This window comes from Anomaloglossus baeobatrachus, chromosome 6 (genome assembly GCF_048569485.1).
Source record: "Anomaloglossus baeobatrachus isolate aAnoBae1 chromosome 6, aAnoBae1.hap1, whole genome shotgun sequence".
NCBI classification, from domain to species: Eukaryota; Metazoa; Chordata; class Amphibia; order Anura; family Aromobatidae; genus Anomaloglossus; species Anomaloglossus baeobatrachus.
The window spans coordinates 171,028,404-171,049,492 of NC_134358.1; the positions used below are offsets into that span (position 1 = coordinate 171,028,404).

General features: G+C 47.5%; 1 protein-coding gene across 1 annotated transcript in view; it reads left to right on the top strand.

Annotated features, from left to right (window-relative positions):
• The window catches only part of SMCHD1 (structural maintenance of chromosomes flexible hinge domain containing 1), a 437,194-nt gene that overhangs the window by 86,788 nt on the left and 329,317 nt on the right, over positions 1-21,089 (top strand). Inside the window, exons 7-9 of the mRNA XM_075316053.1 lie at positions 537-656; positions 3,088-3,251; positions 3,349-3,436. Coding sequence (XP_075172168.1) covers positions 537-656; positions 3,088-3,251; positions 3,349-3,436 — 372 coding nt within the window. The remainder of the gene's footprint in view (positions 1-536; positions 657-3,087; positions 3,252-3,348; positions 3,437-21,089) is intronic.

The following is a 21,089-nucleotide window of genomic DNA, read 5'->3' on the forward strand; positions in this document are numbered from 1 at the left end:
AAGGTTGCCCATTAGTGTACAACTCCTGTAAGGCCTAAGGCACACGGCATGAAAATCGGACCGAGTGGAGTGCGATAAAACATCGTGTTCCACTCGGACCAATATTAATCTGTGACAGCACCCATGAGAGATTATTTTCTCGGCCCCAATCGAAAGATCGCGCTGCACTTGCGGTACACTGGTGTACCCGTGAGTGCAGGGTGAGAATGGCAATAGCTGGCTATGGAGGAAGAGAGGGAGATAAATCCCTCCCGCCCCTCCTCAGCACTGGCCTGCCCCTCCTTAGAGCCGGCCCGTCCCCCGCAGCTGAAGTCCGATCGCATGATCGGACCTCAGTCGCAGTGACACTCGCATGACACTCAGCTCCTGCTGTGCTTCCAGCGCGAGCCGAGTGTCATGCGAAGATATCATTAGTCCCCTTGTGGCCCCGGCCTTGTTGTTCTGATGGTTTAAAGTGTTGTGTTTATAATACATAATGTGATTCATTATAAGCATGTATTTTATTGTTGCTAAGCACACTTGTTACTATTTTTAAGATTATCACAAAGACCTCAGACTCCCAAGATGTTCATGAATTTTCACTTTCCAAAGAAGCTTTTGAGACAAAAGAAAAGAACCAGGAACCTATTTACACTGGCTATATAACAAACAGAAAGGTAAAATGTTGCTTTTTCAACATTATATGTGTGTACGTATGTATATGTGTGTGTGTATATACAGTACAGACCAAAAGTTTGGACACACCTTCTCATTCAATGAGTTTTCTTTATTTTCATGACTCTGAAAATTGTAGATTCACATTGAAGGCATCAAAACTATGAATTAAAACATTTGAAATGAAATACTTAGTGTGAAACAACTGAAAATATGTCTTATATTCTAGGTTCTTCAAAGTAGCCACCTTTTGCTTTCATTACTACTTTGCACACTCTTGGCATTCTCTTGATGAGCTTCAAGAGGTAGTCACCGGAAATGGTCTTCCAACAGTCTTGAAGTTCCCAGAGATGCTTAGCACTTGTTGGCCCTTTTGCCTTCACTCTGCGGTCCAGCTCACCCCAAACCATCTCAATTGGGTTCAGGTCTGGTGACTGTGGAGGCCAGGTCATCTGGCGTAGCACCCCATCACTCTCCTTCTTAGTCAAATAGCCCTTTCACACCCTGTATGTGTGTTTGGGGTCATTGTCCTGTTGAAAAATAAATGATGATCCAACTAAACGCAAACTGGATGGAATAGCATGCTGCTGCAAGATGCTGTGGTAGCCATGGAGGAAGAAAGAAAACCGACCGCAGCAGCTTCAGTGCCGGAAAAACTTTATTGTAGTTGCAGGTGCATTATAAAATCAGCAGTACGGGACCGAGATGCAGGATCCCTCACCTGAGGACAGATGCTGTGGTAGCCATGCTGGTTCAGTATGCCTCCAATTTTGAATAAATCCCCAACAGTGTCACCAGCAAAGCACCTCCTCCTCCATGCTTCACGGTGGGAACCAGGCATGTAGAGTCCATCCGTTCACCTTCTCTGCGTCGCACAAAGACACGGTGGTTGGATCCAAAGATCTGAAACTTGGACTCATCAGACCGAAGCACAGATTTCCACTGGTCTAATGTCCATTCCTTGTGTTCTTTAGCCTAAACAAGTCTCTTCTGCTTGTTGCCTGTCCTTAACAGTGGATTCCTAGCAACTATTTTACCATGAAGGCCTGCTGCACAAAGTCTCCTCTTAACAGTTGTTCTAGAGATGCTGCTGCTAGAACTCTGTGTGGCATTGACCTGGTCTCTAATCTGAGCTGCTGTTAACCTGCGATTTCTGAGGCTGGTAACTTGGATAAACTTATCCTCAGCAGCAGACGTGACTCTTGGTCTTCCTTTCCTGGGGCGGTCCTCATGTGAGCCAGTTTCTTTGTAGCGTTTGATGGTTTTTGCCTCTGCACTTGGGGACACTTTCAAAGTTTTCCCAATTTTTCGGACTGACTGACCTTCCTTTCTTTAAAGTAATGATGGGCACTCGTTTTTCTTTACTTAGCTGCTTTATTCTTGCCATAATACAAATTCTAACAGTCTATTCAGTAGGACTATCAGCTGTGTATCTACCAGACTTCTGCACAACACAACTGATGGTCCCAACCCCATTTATAAGGCAAGAAATCCCACTTATTAAACCTGACAGGGCACACCTGTGAAGTGAAAACCATTTCCGGTGACTACCTCTTGAAGCTCATCAAGAGAATGACAAGTGTGTGCAAAGCAGTAATCAAAGCAAAAGGTGGCTACTTTGAAGAACCTAGAATATAAGACATATTTTCAGTTGTTTCACACTTTTTTGTTAAGTATTTCATTCCACATGTGTTAATTCATAGTTTTGATGTCTTCAATGTGAACCAAACGTTTGGTCAGTACTGTATATGTGTGTGTGTGTGCGCGCGTGTGTATATGTATGTACACATACATACATACTATGTGTGTGTGTGTGTGTGTGTGTGTGTATGTGTATATATATATATATATATATATATATAAAATGTATGTATATATAATATTTAGTTTGTGTGTGTATATATATGTGTGTGTGTGTGTGTGTATGTATGTGTGTGTGTGTGTATGTATATATATATATATATATATATATATATATATATATATATATATATATATATTATAATATTTAGTGTGTGTGTGTGTGTGTGTAAAGTACATTCTTACTGAGGTTGTCCATTGATCAATTGTTCATGGGCCGAATGTGCTCAGTTGAACAATGGAACCCCTCTCCTCTTGTCAACGGCGTAATGTCTGCAGTCATTTACTGCACGTGCGCCTTTTATTGTTGTGAATACCGGCCGTGGCCAGTATACAGTTGACTGTGCTGTGCAACTCTGCAACTGAGCACATCTGGCTGCTGCCGACACTTGGAACGACTGATTGGCGGGGGAGCCGAGTTTTGCACCCCCACCGATCAGATATTACTTATCCTAAGGATAGACCATCAATGTTTATGTCCCATGCAATCACTTTAACTAATAAATAGATATTCACACTTTCTGTAAATGTATGTTTAATATACTGTCTAATGGTCCTCATTTAATTTTATAGCCGACTGATTGTTCACATGTTACAGAAGATGAGAAGAATCTGCGTAACCTTATCATGGAGGAGGAGGGTAAAGAAAGCTTTACCACGGTTATTGTAACTGGTGTTCAGGCCGAACATATACATTACTTAAAAAATTACCGTCATCTATGGCTCACCCAGCTGGCGTAAGTAGTGCGGTGCCAAACCTACATTTTGGGACATGTTGAAAACTCGTTGGTTTTTTTTATATATATATTTTAAGACTATTTTCTCCCCCACCAGACATATCTATCATTACTATGTTCATGGACCAAGAGGACATGTATTGGGCACTAGGAGAAACAAAGTTTTCAATGATATTGACATTGAGGTATTTATTCCCTGTATTGCCACCGCACTTAATATGAATCTTCCCTGCTTTTGTTTGGAAATGAATAAATCTCTCTCTCTCTCTCTCTCTCAGAATAGAGATACGTATATTAAAATATAGATAGATATATTAATATATATATAGATATAGATATATATATATATATATAGATATATAGATATATAGATATATAGATATATAGATATATATAATAGTCAGGGCCAGAAATATTTGGACAGTGACACAAGTTTTGTTATTTTAGCTGTGTACAAAAACATGTTCAGAAATACAATTATATATATAATATGGGCTGAAGGTGCACACTCCCAGCTGCAATATGAGAGTTTTCACATCCAAATCGGAGAAAGGGTTTAGGAATCATAGCTCTGTAATGCATAGCCTCCTCTTTTTCAAGGGACCAAAAGTAATTGGACAAGGGACTTTAAGGGCTGCAATTAACTCTGAAGGCGTCTCCCTCGTTAACCTGTAATCAATGAAGTAGTTAAAAGGTCTGGGGTTGATTACAGGTGTGTGGTTTTGCATTTGGAAGCTGTTGCTGTGACCAGACAACATGCGGTCTAAGGAACTCTCAATTGAGGTGAAGCAGAACATCCTGAGGCTGAAAAAAAGAAAAAATCCATCAGAGAGATAGCAGACATGCTTGGAGTAGCAAAATCAACAGTCGGGTACATTCTGAGAAAAAAGGAATTGACTGGTGAGCTTGGGAACTCAAAAAGGCCTGGGCGTCCACGGATGACAACAGTGGTGGATGATCGCCGCATACTTTCTTTGGTGAAGAAGAACCCGTTCACAACATCAACTGAAGTCCAGAACACTCTCAGTGAAGTAGGTGTATCTGTCTCTAAGTCAACAGTAAAGAGAAGACTCCATGAAAGTAAATACAAAGGGTTCACATCTAGATGCAAACCATTTATCAATTCCAAAAATAGACAGGCCAGAGTTAAATTTGCTGAAAAACACCTCATGAAGCCAGCTCAGTTCTGGAAAAGTATTCTATGGACAGATGAGACAAAGATCAACCTGTACCAGAATGATGGGAAGAAAAAAGTTTGGAGAAGAAAGGGAACGGCACATGATCCAAGGCACACCACATCCTCTGTAAAACATGGTGGAGGCAACGTGATTGCATGGGCATGCATGGCTTTCAATGGCACTGGGTCACTTGTGTTTATTGATGACATAACAGCAGACAAGAGTAGCCGGATGAATTCTGAAGTGTACCGGGATATACTTTCAGCCCAGATTCAGCCAAATGCCGCAAAGTTGATCGGACGGCGCTTCATAGTACAGATGGACAATGACCCCAAGCATACAGCCAAAGCTACCCAGGAGTTCATGAGTGCATAAAAGTGGAACATTCTGCAATGGCCAAGTCAATCACCAGATCTTAACCCAATTGAGCATGCATTTCACTTGCTCAAATCCAGACTTAAGATGGAAAGACCCACAAACAAGCAAGACCTGAAGGCTGCGGCTGTAAAGGCCTGGCAAAGCATTAAGAAGGAGGAAACCCAGCGTTTGGTGATGTCCATGGGTTCCAGACTTAAGGCAGTGATTGCCTCCAAAGGATTCGCAACAAAATATTGAAAATAAAAATATTTTGTTTGGGTTTGGTTTATTTGTCCAATTACTTTTGACCTCCTAAAATGTGGAGTGTTTGTAAAGAAATGTGTACAATTCCTACAATTTCTATCAGATATTTTTGTTCAAACCTTCAAATTAAACGTTACAATCTGCACTTGAATTCTGTTGTAGAGGTTTCATTTCAAATCCAATGTGGTGGCATGCAGAGCCCAACTCGTGAAAATTGCGTCACTGTCCAAATATTTCTGGACCTAACTGTATATATATATATATATATATATATATATATATATATATATATATATATATATATATATATATATATATATATATATATATATATAATTATTTTCTTTTTCGCTCCTAATTGGGAGACCCAGACAGTGGGTGTATAGCTACTGCCTCTGGAGGCCGCACAAAGAACTACACTTAAAAGTGTAAGGCCCCTCCCCTTCTGGCTATACACCCTCCCGTAGGAGTACGGATTCCTCAGTTTTAGCTTTGTGCGCAGGAGGTCAGACACGCACGCATAGCTCCATTGTTTTTAGTCAGCAGCAGCTGCTGACTATGTCGGATGGAAGAAAAGAGGGCCCATACAGGGCTCCCAGCATGCTCCCTTCTCACCCCACTGTATGTCGGAGGTGTTTGTAAGGTTGAGGTACCCATTGCGGGTACGGCGGCAGGAGCCCACATGCTGATTCCTTCCCCATCCCTTTTTACAGGGCTCTGGGTGAAGTGGGATTTACTGGTCTCCAGGCACTGAGACCGTGCTCCATCTACAGCCCCTGGAGAAGATGCTGGATGGAGCGGAGTACATCAGGGACATGGCCCTGCTTCCTCAAGGTACTCTGTGTCCCCGTGCATTTGGCGCTCACACCGCAGCATGCTGGGTGTTGTAGTGCGCCGGGGGACATCAGCGCTACGGCGCTTGTGCCATGGCCTCATTCAGCTTCGCTGAAGCAGGCACACTTCTGGGAATCGGTCGCGCCGGCCGCTGGGACTGCGGCACGGCTGGCACTTGTAGTGCGCCGGGGACTTCAGCGCGGCCCGCGCTTTTACGGCGGCCGCGCTGATAACTCGAGTCCCCGGCTTTTGCGGCCTGCTTCCGTTCGTTCCCGCCCCCAGACCTGCCAGTCAGGAGAGGGGCGGGACGCTGGCCACTTCTGGGAATCGGTCGCGCCGGCCGCTGGGACTGCGGCGCGGCTGGCACTTGTGGTGCGCCGGGGACTTCAGCGCGGCCCGCGCTTTTACGGCGGCCGCGCTGATAACTCGAGTCCCCGGCTTTTGCGGCCTGCTTCCGTTCGTTCCCGCCCCCAGACCTGCCAGTCAGGAGAGGGGCGGGACGCTGGCCAGTGCATCAGCGCCGAAGGCTGGAGTCGTTTTTACATACTCCAGCCCTCACAATCGGCACAGAGGGGACACTGTTTCCCGCACTTTTGTTTGGAAACTCCCACGGACCGCCCCTCTCCACAGATGCCGGCAGCCATTCCTGCTGACACGCTGAGCTGCAGAGGGGAGCCGGGGAGACCCAGACAAGGAATTCTGCGCCTCTTACCCGCTATTCAGCGGGCGGTAAGCAGCCCTCAGGGCTCACCCCCTCTTGTGCCAGTAGTATTCTTAGTATTTTGTTTCTACAAATACTTGGTATTACATAGCGCTGGTCGCCCTTTGGCTATAGACTCTCTCACATTGCAGAGAGCCAGCAGCATGTCGTCCGTAAAACGCAAGGGTGCCAAGGCACAGACATTATATGCTTCCTGCACCGCATGTGGGACTTTTCTACCGGCAGGCTCCACGGACCCCCATTGTGTGCAGTGCTCGGCCCCTGCGGCGCTTGCACAGTCGGGACCTCTGCTGGACGTGACCCAGGGTGTACCACCTGTGAATGCTGTCCAGGTGACAGGAACTGAGTTTGCAGCTTTTGCTGACAGAATGTCTCTCACTATGTCACAAATTCTTGACACATTGCGAGCTAGGCCTGTACTTCAGGCCACGGACACTGTGCAATCATTGCCCCCTGGTCCCCCTCAGCTGAATTACCTCCAAGCTCCGGGACGGGCATATACACCTCAGGGTGAAGACTCTGACTGGGACGATGGCCCCGGGCAGCCTAAGCGGGCTCGCTATGACGGGCCTTCACATTCATCTCAATGGTCAGGATCCCAGCGAGATGAATCTATGGGTGATGAGGCGGACGTAACTGATCAGGATTCTGATCCTGGGACCGCTCTCAATCTAGATACACCAGATGGTGACGCCATAGTTAATGATCTTATATTTAACATCAATAAGATGTTAAATATTTCCCCACCAGCTCCTCTTGTAGAGGAGTCAGCTTCGCAGCACGAGAGAATCCATTTCAGATACCCTAAGCGTACATTAAGCACTTTTCTGGACCACGCTGACTTTAGAGACGCAATCCAGAAACCCCACGCTTATCCTGAAAGGCGTTTTCCTAAACGGCTTAAAGATACACGCTACCCTTTTCCCCCTGAGGTGGTCAAGGGTTGGACCCAGTGTCCAAAAGTGGATCCTCCAATTTCCAGGCTTGCAGCTAGATCCTTGGTTGCAGTTGAAGATGGAGCGGCACTTAAAGATGCCACTGACAGGCAGATGGAGCTCTGGCTGAAATCCATCTATGAAGCGATTGGAGCGTCATTAGCGCCTTCTTTTGCGGCCGTATGGGCACTCCAAGCTATCTCAGCCGGGCTTGCTCGAGTCGACTCAGTCACACGTGCATTTGCCCCGCAGGTAGCACCATTGACCTCGCAAATGGCGGCATTCGCGTCGTACGCGATTAATGCTGTTCTTGACGCTACAAGCCGCACGGCAGTGGCGTCAGCCAACTCCGTTGTTTTGCGTAGGGCCCTGTGGTTGAGACATTGGAAAGCAGATTCTCATTCCAAGAAGTGCTTAACCAATTTGCCTTTTTCTCGTGACCGATTGTTTGGAGAGCGTTTGGATGAAATCATCAAACACTCCAAGGGTAAGGACTCATCCTTACCGCAACACAGACAAAACAAACCCCAACAGAGGAAGGGTCAGTCTGGTTATCGGTCCTTTCGAGGACCGGGCAGGTCCCAATTCGCCTCGTCAAAAAAGACTCAAAAAGACCAGAGACGCTCAGATTCTTGGAGGTCTCAGTCACGCCCAAAAAGGACAGCCGGAGGAACCGTTGCCAAGACGGCGTCCTCCTGACTTGCGGTCTCCGATTCCCACACCCGCGGTCGGTGGGAGGCTTTCCCACTTTGGCGACATTTGGCTGTCACGCGTCAAAGACCGTTGGGTGAGGGATATTCTGTCTCACGGGTACAGGATAGAGTTCAGTTCTCGTCCGCCAACTCGTTTCTTCAGAACTTCTCCACCACCAGACCGAGCCGATGCTCTGTTGCAGGCGGTGGCCGCTCTAAAGGCGGAAGGAGTGGTGACCTCCGTCCCTCTTCAGGAACAAGGTCACGGTTTTTACTCCAATCTGTTTGTGGTCCCAAAAAAGGACGGATCGTATCGACCCGTCCTGGATCTAAAGTTGCTCAACAGACACGTAAAAGTCAGGAGGTTCCGGATGGAATCCCTACGCTCCGTCATAGCCTCAATGTCTCAAGGAGATTTTCTAGCATCAATAGATATCAAAGATGCGTATCTCCACGTGCCGATTGCACCAGAGCATCAGCGTTTCCTACGCTTCGTCATACACGACGAACACCTACAGTTCGTAGCGTTACCTTTCGGTCTGGCAACAGCCCCCCGGGTCTTCACCAAAGTCATGGCAGCAGTAGTAGCTGTTCTGCACTCGCAGGGTCACTCGGTCATCCCGTATCTAGACGACCTGCTTATAAAGGCACCCTCTCAAGAGGCATGCCAACACAGTCTGAAGGTGGCACTAGACACTCTCCAGAGTTTCGGGTGGATTATCAACTTTCCAAAGTCTCATCTAACCCCGACCCAATCTCTGACTTATCTTGGCATGGAGTTTCATACTCTCTCAGCGATAGTGAGGCTTCCACTGGACAAGCAGTGCTCGCTACGGACTGGAGTGCAATCTCTCCTTCAGAGCCAGTCGCACTCACTGAGGCGCCTCATGCATTTCCTAGGAAAGATGGTAGCAGCAATGGAGGCAGTCCCGTTCGCGCAGTTTCATCTGCGCCCTCTACAATGGGACATTCTACGCCAATGGGATGGGAAATCGACGTCCCTCGACAGGACTGTCTCCCTCTCTCAGACTGCCAAGGACTCTCTGCGTTGATGGCTTCTCCCCACCTCATTGTCACAGGGAAAGTCGTTCCTTCCCCCGTCCTGGGCAGTGGTCACGACGGATGCGAGCCTATCAGGGTGGGGAGCGGTGTTTCTCCACCACAGGGCTCAGGGGACGTGGACTCAGGAAGAGTCCACCCTGCAGATCAATGTTCTGGAAATCAGAGCAATCTATCTTGCCCTGCGAGCCTTCCAACAATGGCTGGAAGGCAAGCAGATTCGGATTCAGTCGGACAATTCCACGGCGGTGGCGTACATCAACCACCAAGGGGGAACACGCAGTCGCCAAGCTTTTCAAGAAGTCCAGCGGATTTTGACGTGGGTGGAAAGCAGAGCGTCCACCATATCCGCAGTTCACATCCCAGGCGTGGAAAACTGGGAAGCAGACTTTCTCAGTCGCCAGGGCATGGACGCAGGAGAATGGTCCCTTCACCCGGACGTGTTTCAGCAGATCTGTTGCCGCTGGGGGACGCCGGACGTCGATCTGATGGCGTCACGGCACAACAACAAGGTCCCAGTTTTCATGGCACGGTCTCAAGATCACCGAGCGCTGGCGGCAGACGCCTTGGTTCAGGATTGGTCGCAATTCCGACTCCCCTATGTGTTCCCACCTCTAGCATTGTTACCCAGAGTTCTCCGGAAAATCAAGTCCGACTGCCATCGAGCCATACTCGTCGCTCCAGATTGGCCAAGAAGGTCGTGGTACCCGGATCTGTGGCATCTCACGGTAGGCCAACCGTGGACACTACCAAACCGTCCAGATTTGCTGTCTCAAGGGCCGTTTTTCCATCTGAATTCTGCGGCCCTGAACCTGACTGTGTGGCCATTGAGTCCTGGATCCTAGCGGCCTCAGGTTTATCTCATGAAGTTGTTGCCACAATGAGACAGGCTAGAAAACCATCCTCAGCTAAGATCTATCACAGGACGTGGAAGATATTCTTAGCGTGGTGCTTGGCTCAAGGGTTTTCTCCCTGGCCATTTGCATTGCCAATTTTTCTTTCCTTCCTGCAGTCTGGGTTGGAAAAAGGTTTGTCGCTTAGCTCGCTTAAGGGTCAAGTCTCCGCGCTATCCGTATTCTTTCAGAAGCGCTTGGCACGGCTTTCTAAAGTACGCACGTTTCTCCAAGGAGTTTGTCATATCGTTCCTCCTTACAGACGGCCATTGGAACCCTGGGATCTGAACAAGGTTCTCATTGCTCTCCAGAAGCCGCCTTTCGAGCCTTTGAAAGAGGTTTCCCTTTCTCGGCTTTCACAAAAGGTAGTTTTTCTTGTGGCGGTCACGTCTCTTCGAAGAGTGTCCGAGCTAGCGGCGTTATCTTGCAAATCTCCCTTCCTGGTGTTTCACCAAGACAAGGTAGTACTGCGTCCAATTCCAGAGTTTTCTCCCAAGGTGGTTTCTTCCTTTCATCTCAATCAGGATATCACTTTGCCATCTTTGTGTCCGCATCCAGTTCACCAATTTGAAAAGGGTTTACATCTGTTGGACCTGGTGAGAGCACTCAGGATTTACATTTCTCGCACGGCGTCTCTACGCCGTTCTGATGCGCTCTTTGTCCTAGTCGCTGGTCAGCATAAGGGATCGCAAGCTTCCAAATCCACCCTGGCGCGGTGGATCAAGGAACCAATTCTTCACACATACCGTTCTGCTGGGCTTCCGATCCCATCTGGACTGAAGGCCCATTCTACCAGAGCCGTGGGTGCGTCCTGGGCATTGCGGCATCAGGCTACGGCTCAGCAAGTGTGCCAGGCGGCTACCTGGTCGAGTCTGCACACGTTTACCAAACACTATCAAGTGCATACCTACGCTTCGGCAGATGCCAGCCTAGGTAGACAGGTCCTTCAGGCGGCGGTGGCCCACCTGTAGGAAGAGGCTGTCTGACAGCCCGTTCATGTGGTATCTTTTTACCCACCCAGGGACTGCTTTTGGACGTCCCACTGTCTGGGTCTCCCAATTAGGAGCGAAAAAGAAGGGAATTTTGTTTACTTACCGTAAATTCCTTTTCTTCTAGCTCCAATTGGGAGACCCAGCACCCGCCCTATTTGTTCTTAGGGTTTCGTTTTTCGGGTGCACATGTTGTTCATGTTGTTTCTTAAGTTCTCCGATCTTGTTATCGGATTGAATTTGTTTTTGAAACTGTTATTGGCTTTCCTCCTTCTTGCTTTGGTACTAAAACTGAGGAATCCGTACTCCTACAGGAGGGTGTATAGCCAGAAGGGGAGGGGCCTTACACTTTTAAGTGTAGTTCTTTGTGCGGCCTCCAGAGGCAGTAGCTATACACCCACTGTCTGGGTCTCCCAATTGGAGCTAGAAGAAAAGGAATTTACGGTAAGTAAACAAAATTCCCTTCTTTTTTCTTATAGCCAGGGCAGATCTCATACTTTGCAATGACTGGGGACAGTCATTGAGGGACAATGATCCCAAAACACCGTGTCTGCAAATTGAGGTTCTGACCTGACATAAATCCGAGGTCATATGAAAAGGCTTGTTAACCCCTTCACCCCCGGCCACTAAAACACCCTAATGACCGGGCCATTTTTTGCAATTCTGACCAGTGTCACTTTGACAGGTTATAACTCTGGAACGCTTCAACGGATCCTGGCGATTCTGACATTGTTTTTTCGTGACATATTGTACTTCATGTCAGTGGTAAATTTAGGCCGATATTTTTTGCGTTTATTTGTGAAAATTTAGGAAATTTGGCGAAAATTTTGAAAATTTCGCAAATTTCAAACTTTGAAAATTTATGCCCATAAATCTGAGAGATATGTCACACAAAATAGTTACTAAATAACATTTCCCACATGTCTACTTTACATCAGCGCAATTTTCGAAACAAATTTTTTTTCCGTTAGGAAGTTAGAAGGGGTCAAAGGTCATCAGCAAATTCTCATTTTTCCAACAAAATTTACAAAATAATTTTTTTAGGGACCACATCACATTTGAAGTGACTTTGAGAGGCCGAGGTGACAGAAAATACCCAAAAGTGACCCCATTCTAAAAACTACACCCCTCACACTGCTCAAAACCACATCCAATAAGATTATTAACCCTTTAGGTGCTTCACAGGAACCAAAGCAATGTGGAAGGAAAAAATGAAAATTTTACTTTTTAACACAAAAATGTTACTTTAGCCATAAAATTTTCATTTTTACAAGGGAGAAAAGAGAAAGTACACAATACAATTTATTGTGCATGTTCTCCTGAGTACGCTGATACCCCATATGTGGTAAAAATCAATTGTTTGGGCGCACGGCAGAGCTCGGAAGGGAAGGAGCGCCATTTGAATTTTTGAACGCAAAATTAGCTGCACTCATTAGCGGACGCCATGTCGGGTTTGAAGACCCCCTGAGGTGCCTAAACAATGGAGCTCCCCCATAAGTGACCCCATTTTGGAAACTAGAGGCCTCAAATAATTTTTCTAGATGTTTGGTGAGCACTTTGAACCCCTGGGGGCTTCACAAAAGTTTATAGCGTTGAGCCGTGAAAAGAAAAAAAAAATTTTTTACCACAAAACGGTTGCTTCAACTAGGTAGCTTTTTTTTCACAAGGGTAACAGGAAAAAATGCACCATAAAATGTATTGTGCATTTTCTCCTGAGTACGCAGATACCTCATATGTGGTGGAAATCAAATGTTTGGACACACAGCAGTGCTCGGAAGGCAAGGAGCGCCATTTGAATTTTTGAGTGCAAAATTAGCTGCACCTGTTAGCGGACGCCATGTCGGGTTTGAAGACCCCCTGAGGTGCCTAAACAATGGAGCTCCCCCACAAGTGACCCCATTTTGGAAACTAGAGGCCTCAAATAATTTTTCTAGATGTTTGGTGAGCACTTTGAACCCCTGGGGGCTTCACAAAAGTTTATAGCGTTGAGCCGTGAAAAGAAAAAAAATTTTTTTTACCACAAAACGGTTGCTTCAACTAGGTAGCTTTTTTTTTCACAAGGGTAACAGGAAAAAATGCACCATAAAATGTATTGTGCATTTTCTCCTGAGTACGCAGATACCTCATATGTGGTGGAAATCAAATGTTTGGACACACAGCAGTGCTCGGAAGGCAAGGAGCGCCATTTGAATTTTTGAGTGCAAAATTAGCTGCACCTGTTAGTGGACGCCATGTCGGATTTGAAGACCCCCTGAGGTGCCTAAACAATGGAGCTCCCCCACAAGTGACCCCATTTTGGAAACTAGAGGCCTCAAATAATTTTTCTAGATGTTTGGTGAGCACTTTGAACCCCTGGGGGCTTCACAAAAGTTTATAGCGTTGAGCCGTGAAAAGAGAAAAAATTTTTTTTACCACAAAACGGTTGCTTCAACTAGGTAGCTTTTTTTTTCACAAGGGTAACAGGAAAAAATGCACCATAAAATGTATTGTGCATTTTCTCCTGAGTACGCAGATACCTCATATGTGGTGGAAAGTAATTGTTTGGGCGCATGGCGGGGCTCAGAAGAGAAGGAGCGCCATTTGACAGCAAAATTGGTTGGAATCATTAGCGGACACCATGTCACGTTTGGAGACCCCCTATGGTGCCTAAACAGTGGAGCTCCCCCACAAGTGACACCATTTTGGAAACTAGAGCCCTCAAATAATTTTTCTAGATGTTTGGTGAGCACTTTGAACACCTGGGGGCTTCACAGAAGTTTATAGCGTTGAGCCGTGAAAAGAAAAAAAAAATTTTTTACCACAAAACGGTTGCTTCAACTAGGTAGCTTTTTTTTTCACAAGGCTATCAGGAAAAAATGCACCATAAAATGTATTGTGCATTTTCTCCTGAGTACGCAGATACCTCATATGTGGTGGAAAGTAATTGTTTGGGCGCATGGCGGGGCTAAGAAGAGAAGGAACGCCATTTGACAGCAAAATTGGTTGGAATCATTAGCGGACGCCATGTCACGTTTGGAGACCCCCTATGGTGCCTAAACAGTGGAGCTCCCCCACAAGTGACACCATTTTGGAAACTAGAGCCCTCAAATATTTTTTCTAGATGTTTGGTGAGCACTTTGAACACCTGGGGGCTTCACAGAAGTTTATAGCGTTGAGCCGTGAAAAGAATTTTTTTTTTTTTTTACCACAAAATGGTTGCTTCAACTAGGTAGCTTTTTTTTTCACAAGGGTAACAGGAAAAAATGCACCATAAAATGTATTGTGCATTTTCTCCTGAGTACGCAGATACCTCATATGTGGTGGAAAGTAATTGTTTGAGCGCATGGCGGGGCTCAGAAGAGAAGGAGCGCCATTTGACTTTTCAAACGCAGTGCACTGATCGGCCGCTGCAGGACGCACGGTCGGATGCGATAAAAAAAAGCGTCGGGGATACGTAAAAAAAAAAAGTCACGCCAAAAATTGACCATGGATGCAGATACGTTATGTGCATCCCTGATCAGCGCTTGGCGGGACGCACGGACGGATGCGATACAAAAAGCGTCGCAAATACGGAAAAAAGTCACGCCAAAAATTGAGCAGGGATGCCGATCCGTTATCTGCATCCCTAATCAGCGCTCGGCGGGACGCACGGACGGATGCGATACAAAAAGCGTCGGGGATACGGAAAAAAAAGTCACGCCAAAAATTGAGCAGGGATGCCGATCCGTTATCTGCATCCCTGATCAGCGCTTGGCGGGACGCACGGACGGATGCGATACAAAAAGCGTCGCGAATACGGAAAAAAGTCACGCCAAAAATTGAGCAGGGATGCCGATCCGTTATCTGCATCCCTAATCAGCGCTCGGCGGGACGCACGGACGGATGCGATACAAAAAGCGTTGCGAATACGGAAAAAAGTCACGCCAAAAATTGAGCAGGGATGCCGATCCGTTATCTGCATCCCTGATCAGCGCTTGGCGGGACGCACGGACGGATGCGATACAAAAAGCGTCGTGAATACGGAAAAAAAAGTCACGCCAAAAATTGACCATGGATGCCGATCCGTTATCTGCATCCCTGATCAGCGCTTGGCGGGACGCACGGACGGATGCGATACAAAAAGCGTCGGGGATACGGAAAAAAAAGTCACGCCAAAAATTGAGCAGGGATGCCGATCCGTTATCTGCATCCCTGATCAGCGCTTGGCGGGACGCACGGACGGATGAGGTGTAAAAATGGACAGGGGATACGGAAAAAAAAAAAAAAGTTATACTCACAGTACCCAGAGGACTAGCAGGAGGATCACTGACCAGAAGAGCTGCAGAGGAACAGATGAGATGGCAGAGAGATGGACAGCTTTACAGGAGCAGCAGGCAGATCAGCAGAATGCCCAGGAAGGACCCAGCGATGGACGCAGATGTGATCAGGCCGGTGAAGACAGGTAAGAGGACGTCGGGGGAGAGCAGAGGGGGAGAGGGGGGGGGTGAGAGCAGAGGGGGAGGGGGGAGAGCAGAGGGGGAGAGCAGAGGGGGAGGGGGGGAGAGCAGAGGGAGAGGGGGGGAGAGCAGAGGGGGAGACCGGAGAGGGAGCTGCAGAAGCAGAATAGAAATAATGGGGGAGGCAGTCAGATCGCAGGGGGAGCGGATCGGGATGTCGGGGGGGGGGGGGAGGGTGGTTGGGGGGAGCAGATCGCGGGGGGGGCACGGCAGGGGCTATCACGGCAGCGCGCAGGGGCACCACGGGAGCGCGCACGGGCTGCAAAGTGAGCACAGTACTCACTTTGCAGCAGCAGCGGTGGTAGCAGATCGGGATGCCGGGGGGGGCAGATCGGGGCGTAGGGGGGCAGATCGGGGCGTAGGGGGGCAGATCGGGGGGGGGCACGGGCAGGGGCCTTCACGGGAGCGCGCAGGGGCCTTCACGGGAGCGCGCAGGGGCCATCGCCGGAGCGCAATACTTACCTTTGGAGCTGGCGCGGTGACAGCAGAGGCGGCGTCTGCGGCGGCAGCAGCGGTGGCGTGGTACCAAAAGTACCAGCCACTCCACGCTGCAGCCATGTTGGGGGAGGGTCCCCAGAGCAGCACAGGCCTGGGGAGGGCGGCCACCGGCAGATCAGACCGCCCCACTGCACACTGATTGGAGCGATTGCGCGTCATAGCACGATCGCTCCAATCAGTGCTGCAGGGGCTGGGGGCGGCATGTTTGAGGTCCACCTATGATATGCTGCAGCAGCTGCGGCATCTCATAGCTGGATCTCACAGGATCGCACTAATTCGGGCATTATTTTTGCCGAAATTAGTGCGATCGATGTGGTTGGCGGTTCAGATTTGAACAGCCAATCACATCGATCGTCGATAGGGGGTGGCGATGCCACCCCCCCTGGGGTCAAGCAAAGGTCCCCTGCTGTAAGAAACAGCAGGGGACATCATTTGAAAGCCGTTGCTATGGCCACGGCAATCAAATGAAGTTTAGGCCGTAAAATTACGTCCCTGGTCGTTAAGTCACGTTAAAATAGGACGTAATTTTACGGCCCGCGGTCGTGAAGGGGTTAAAGGGCCACTTTTGAATTTTAGGATTGCTACTTCCACTAGGTGGCACTAGAGTTAGTCTCCTTCCTCCCTAAAGAGACAATTTGAATATAGTTTGGGGGTAGCGGAAACCCTGGAGATCACGATTTAGGCCATTTTTTTCCATTCATGTGATCAACGGTGCACACCGGAGAATCATGATCATGTTGCAAAAAATGGAAGCGCCGGTAAAAAATTATTTATCTCCCACCTGGCATGATCAAAGATGTCAGATGGGAGATAAATGTCCTCCCTTGGTCCCCCGGTGTGGCTAAGTGCCCCCACCCCCGGTTCACCTCCCCCTCACAATCACCTAATATGGCTGCTGCAAGTGTTGCGCGCCCACCCTTCTCCTCTGATTTTTGCCTGTAAGGGATGGGACATTATATATGTGTTTTACCTTTTTCTTTCTATCCATCCTTGCTTTTTAGGATATGTGCCCATGATGAGGGTTTGCAGTGTTTTGGACGCAGAGGGTTTATGCTGCATCCAAAATGCTGCATTGTGCAGTACAAGCGCAGTGGAAGGATTTTTAGAAATTTCCTGCCCACTGCACTTCTTTTCTCTGCAGCATAAACTGATCTGCGGCGTGGCGTGGCCCGAGCTTCAGCATGTCATTTGTTTGCTGCGGAGACTAGAGTGTTCTCCACGGGGAGAATAGAGCTAAAGTCCGCGGCGGCCAGAACCCTGATCATTGGCATGTGCAACTGAGTTCTCCTGCGGACAACACTTAAATCTCCGCAGGAGGGCTGGCACTGATTCCTAGACTCAGTGTTGCTGAGTGAAATTTGCTGCCACAGCAATATTTTTGCGAAGCACCTGTGGATTCAAAATGCTTACTATACTCATAAATAAAATCCTTGATTGGTCTAGTTTCCAAAATGGGGTCACTTGTGGGGGGTTTCTGCTGTATAAGGTACCCTAGGGCTCTGCAAATGTGAGATGGTGCCCGCAATTTATTTAAACGTTTCCAAAACTCAAATAGTGTTCCTTTCATTCCAAGCCCTTTTGTTTATCCAAACAAAAGTTTTTGACCACATGTGGGGGTATCCCTGAACTCATAAGAAATTAGATAAACTGTGGGGTCCACTTTTTTGGTTTTGCCTCTTGAAAAAGTGATAAATTTGGTGCTAAAGCAACAATTTTGTGAAAAAAGGAAATTTCTTTGTCGCTCCATTGGGAGACCCAGACAATTGGGTGTATAGCTTCTGCCTCTGGAGGCCACACAAAGTATTACACTTTTAAAAAAGTGTAACCCCTCCCCTCTGCCTATACACCCTCCCGTGGACCATGGGCTCCTCAGTTTTATTCTTTGTGTGGAAGGAGGAAGGTCCCGGCCTTCATGGCACGGTCTCAGGATCACAGAGCTCTGGCCGCGGACGCTTTGGTCCAGGATTGGTCGCAGTTTCAACTGCCGTATGTGTTTCCCCCTCTGGCGATGCTGCCCAGGGTACTACGCAAAATCCGGTCCGAGTGCCGTCGCGCCATTCTCGTCGCTCCAGACTGGCCGAGGAGGTCGTGGTATCCGGATCTGTGGCATCTCACGGTGGGTCAACCGTGGGCACTTCCAGACCGCCCAGACTTTCTGTCCCAAGGCCCGTTTTTCCATCTGAATTCTGTGGCCCTCAACCTGACTGTGTGGCCATTGAGTCCTGGCTCCTAGCGTCTTCAGGGTTATCTCAGGATGTAATTGCCACCATGACACAAGCCAGGAAACCAACGTCCGCCAAGATCTATCACAGGACTTGGCAAATCTTCTTATCCTGGTGCTCTGATAACGGTTTTTCTCCATGGCCGTTTGCCGTACCCACATTTCTTTCATTCCTACAATCTGGAATGGATATGGGTTTGTCCCTCGGCTCTCTCAAGGGCCAAGTGTCGGCGCTCTCCGTGTTTTTTCAAACGCGGCTAGCCAGACTTCCGCAGGTCCGCACGTTCCTGCAGGGGGTTTGCCACATGGTCCCACCTTACAAACGTCCGTTGGAACCTTGGGATCTTAACAGGGTCCTGGCGGCTCTTCAAAAGCCGCCTTTTGAGCCGTTGCGGGATGTCTCTCTCTCCCGTCTTTCTCAGAAGGTGGCCTTCCTGGTTGCAGTCACATCTCTTCGGAGAGTGTCTGAGCTTGCAGCGCTGTCATGCAAATCTCCTTTCCTGGTTTTCCACCAGGATGAGGTGGTTCTGCGTCCTGTCCCGGAATTCCTTCCCAAGGTGGTATCCCCTTTTCATCTATATCAGGATATCTCCTTGCCTTCCTTTTGCCCTAATCCAATTCACCAGTGTGAGAAGGATTTGCACTCTTTGGATCTAGTGAGAGCACTCCGGGTCTACGTGTCTCGCACGGCGCCCCTGCGCCGTTCAGACGCGCTCTTTGTCCTTGTCGCTGGCCAGCGTAAGGGCTCTCAGGCCTCCAAGTCCACCTTGGCTAGGTGGATCAAGAAACCGATTCTCGAGGCCTACCGTACTTTTGGGCTTCCGCTCCCTTCAGGGTTGAAAGCCCATTCTACCAGAGCTGTAGGTGCGTCCTGGGCATTGCGGCACCGGGCGACGGCTCAGCAGGTGTCAGGCGGCTACGTGGTCTAGCCTGCACACTTTCACGAAGCACTATCAAGTGCATACCTATGCTTCGGCAGACGCCAGTCTAGGTAGGCGAGTCCTCCAGGCGGCGGTTGCCCACCTGTAAGAGGGGGCCGTTTTCGGCTCTTTTTATTGGGGTATTGCTTTACCCACCCAGGGACTGCTCTTGGACGTCCCAATTGTCTGGGTCTCCCAATGGAGCGACAAAGAAAAAGGGAATTTTGTTTACTTACCGTAAATTCCTTTTCTTCTAGCTCCTATTGGGAGACCCAGCACCCGCCCCTGTGCCCTTCGGGCTGGTTGTTCTTTTGTGTACACATGTTGTTGATGTTGATTTGTTCTTTTGGTTCATGGTCTTCAGTTCTCCGAACATCCTTCGGATTGAATTTACCCTAGACCAATTTATAAGTTTTCTCCTTCCTGCTTTTGCACCAAACTGAGGAGCCCGTGGTCCACGGGAGGGTGTATAGGCAGAGGGGAGGGGTTACACTTTTTTAAAAGTGTAATACTTTGTGTGGCCTCCAGAGGCAGAAGCTATACACCCAATTGGCTGGGTCTCCCAATAGGAGGTAGAAGAAAAGGAATTTACGGTAAGTAAACAAAATTCCCTTTTTTCAATATAACGACCTAATATTATCAAATTCTTTTGAAGTACCTGAATATTTAAAATGCTCATTATACCCCTGAATAAAATTCTTGAAGGATCTAGTTTCCAGAATGGGGTCACTTGTGGGGGAGCTCCATTGTTAAGGTACCTAAAACAGTTGATTTCTACGTGAGGTCTCAGCATACTCAGCAGAAATTACACGATAAATTAAAAAAAAAACAACTATCTGGTTGCAGTAACAATTTTAGGTAGAAATGTATTATTTTTATTTTCACAGCTCAACGTTATAAACTTCAGTGAAACACTTGGGGGTTCAAGGTGCTCACCAAACATCTAGATACATTTCTTGAGTGGTCTAATTTCCTAAAAAGGATTACTTCTGGGGGGTTTCTGTTGTTTAGGTACCTTTTTAGGGGCCCCACAAATTTAACATGGTACCTGCAATCTATTTCAGCCAAATTTGCTTTCCAAAATTCAAATATTGCTCCTTTTGTACCGAGCCCTCCCATTTGTCCAAACAGAACTTACTGACTACATGTGGGGTATCACCACGCTCATATGAAAGTGGGTAACAAACTGTGGGGTCCATTTTTTGGCGTTACTTCTTGAAAAAGGGAGCTATTTGGTGCTAAATCAACATTTTTGTGAAAACAAATGAACATTTTCAATGGACTAATATTAACAAATTCTGTGAAGTATCTGTGGGTTCAAAATGCTCACATTACTCATAGTTAAAATCCTTGAGGGGTCTAGTTTCCAGAACTGGGTCACTTGTGGAAGGTTTCTGCTTTTTAGGGGCTTTGCAAATTCAACACTGTGCCAGCAATCTATTGCAGCCAAATTTGTGTTCCAAAATTCAAATACTGCTCTTTCTGTTGCGAGTCCTCCCATTTGACCAAACAGAGAAACAGAGATTTCTGACCACTTGGGGTGTTAGCGCGCTCAGGAAAAACTGATGAACAAATTTTGAGGTCCACTTTGATGTGTTGTTCTTCTAAAAGTGAATAAATTGGGTCTAGAGCAACATTTTTAAGTAAATTGCAATTTATTTTTCTTTTTTTCCATTTCATATTGTTTTAGTTCCTGTGAAGCACCTGAAGTGTTAATAAAATTCCTCGATATGGTTTTGAGTACTTTTTTTAGTTTTTAGAATGGTGTCACTTTTGGGTATTTTCTATCACCTAGGCCTCTC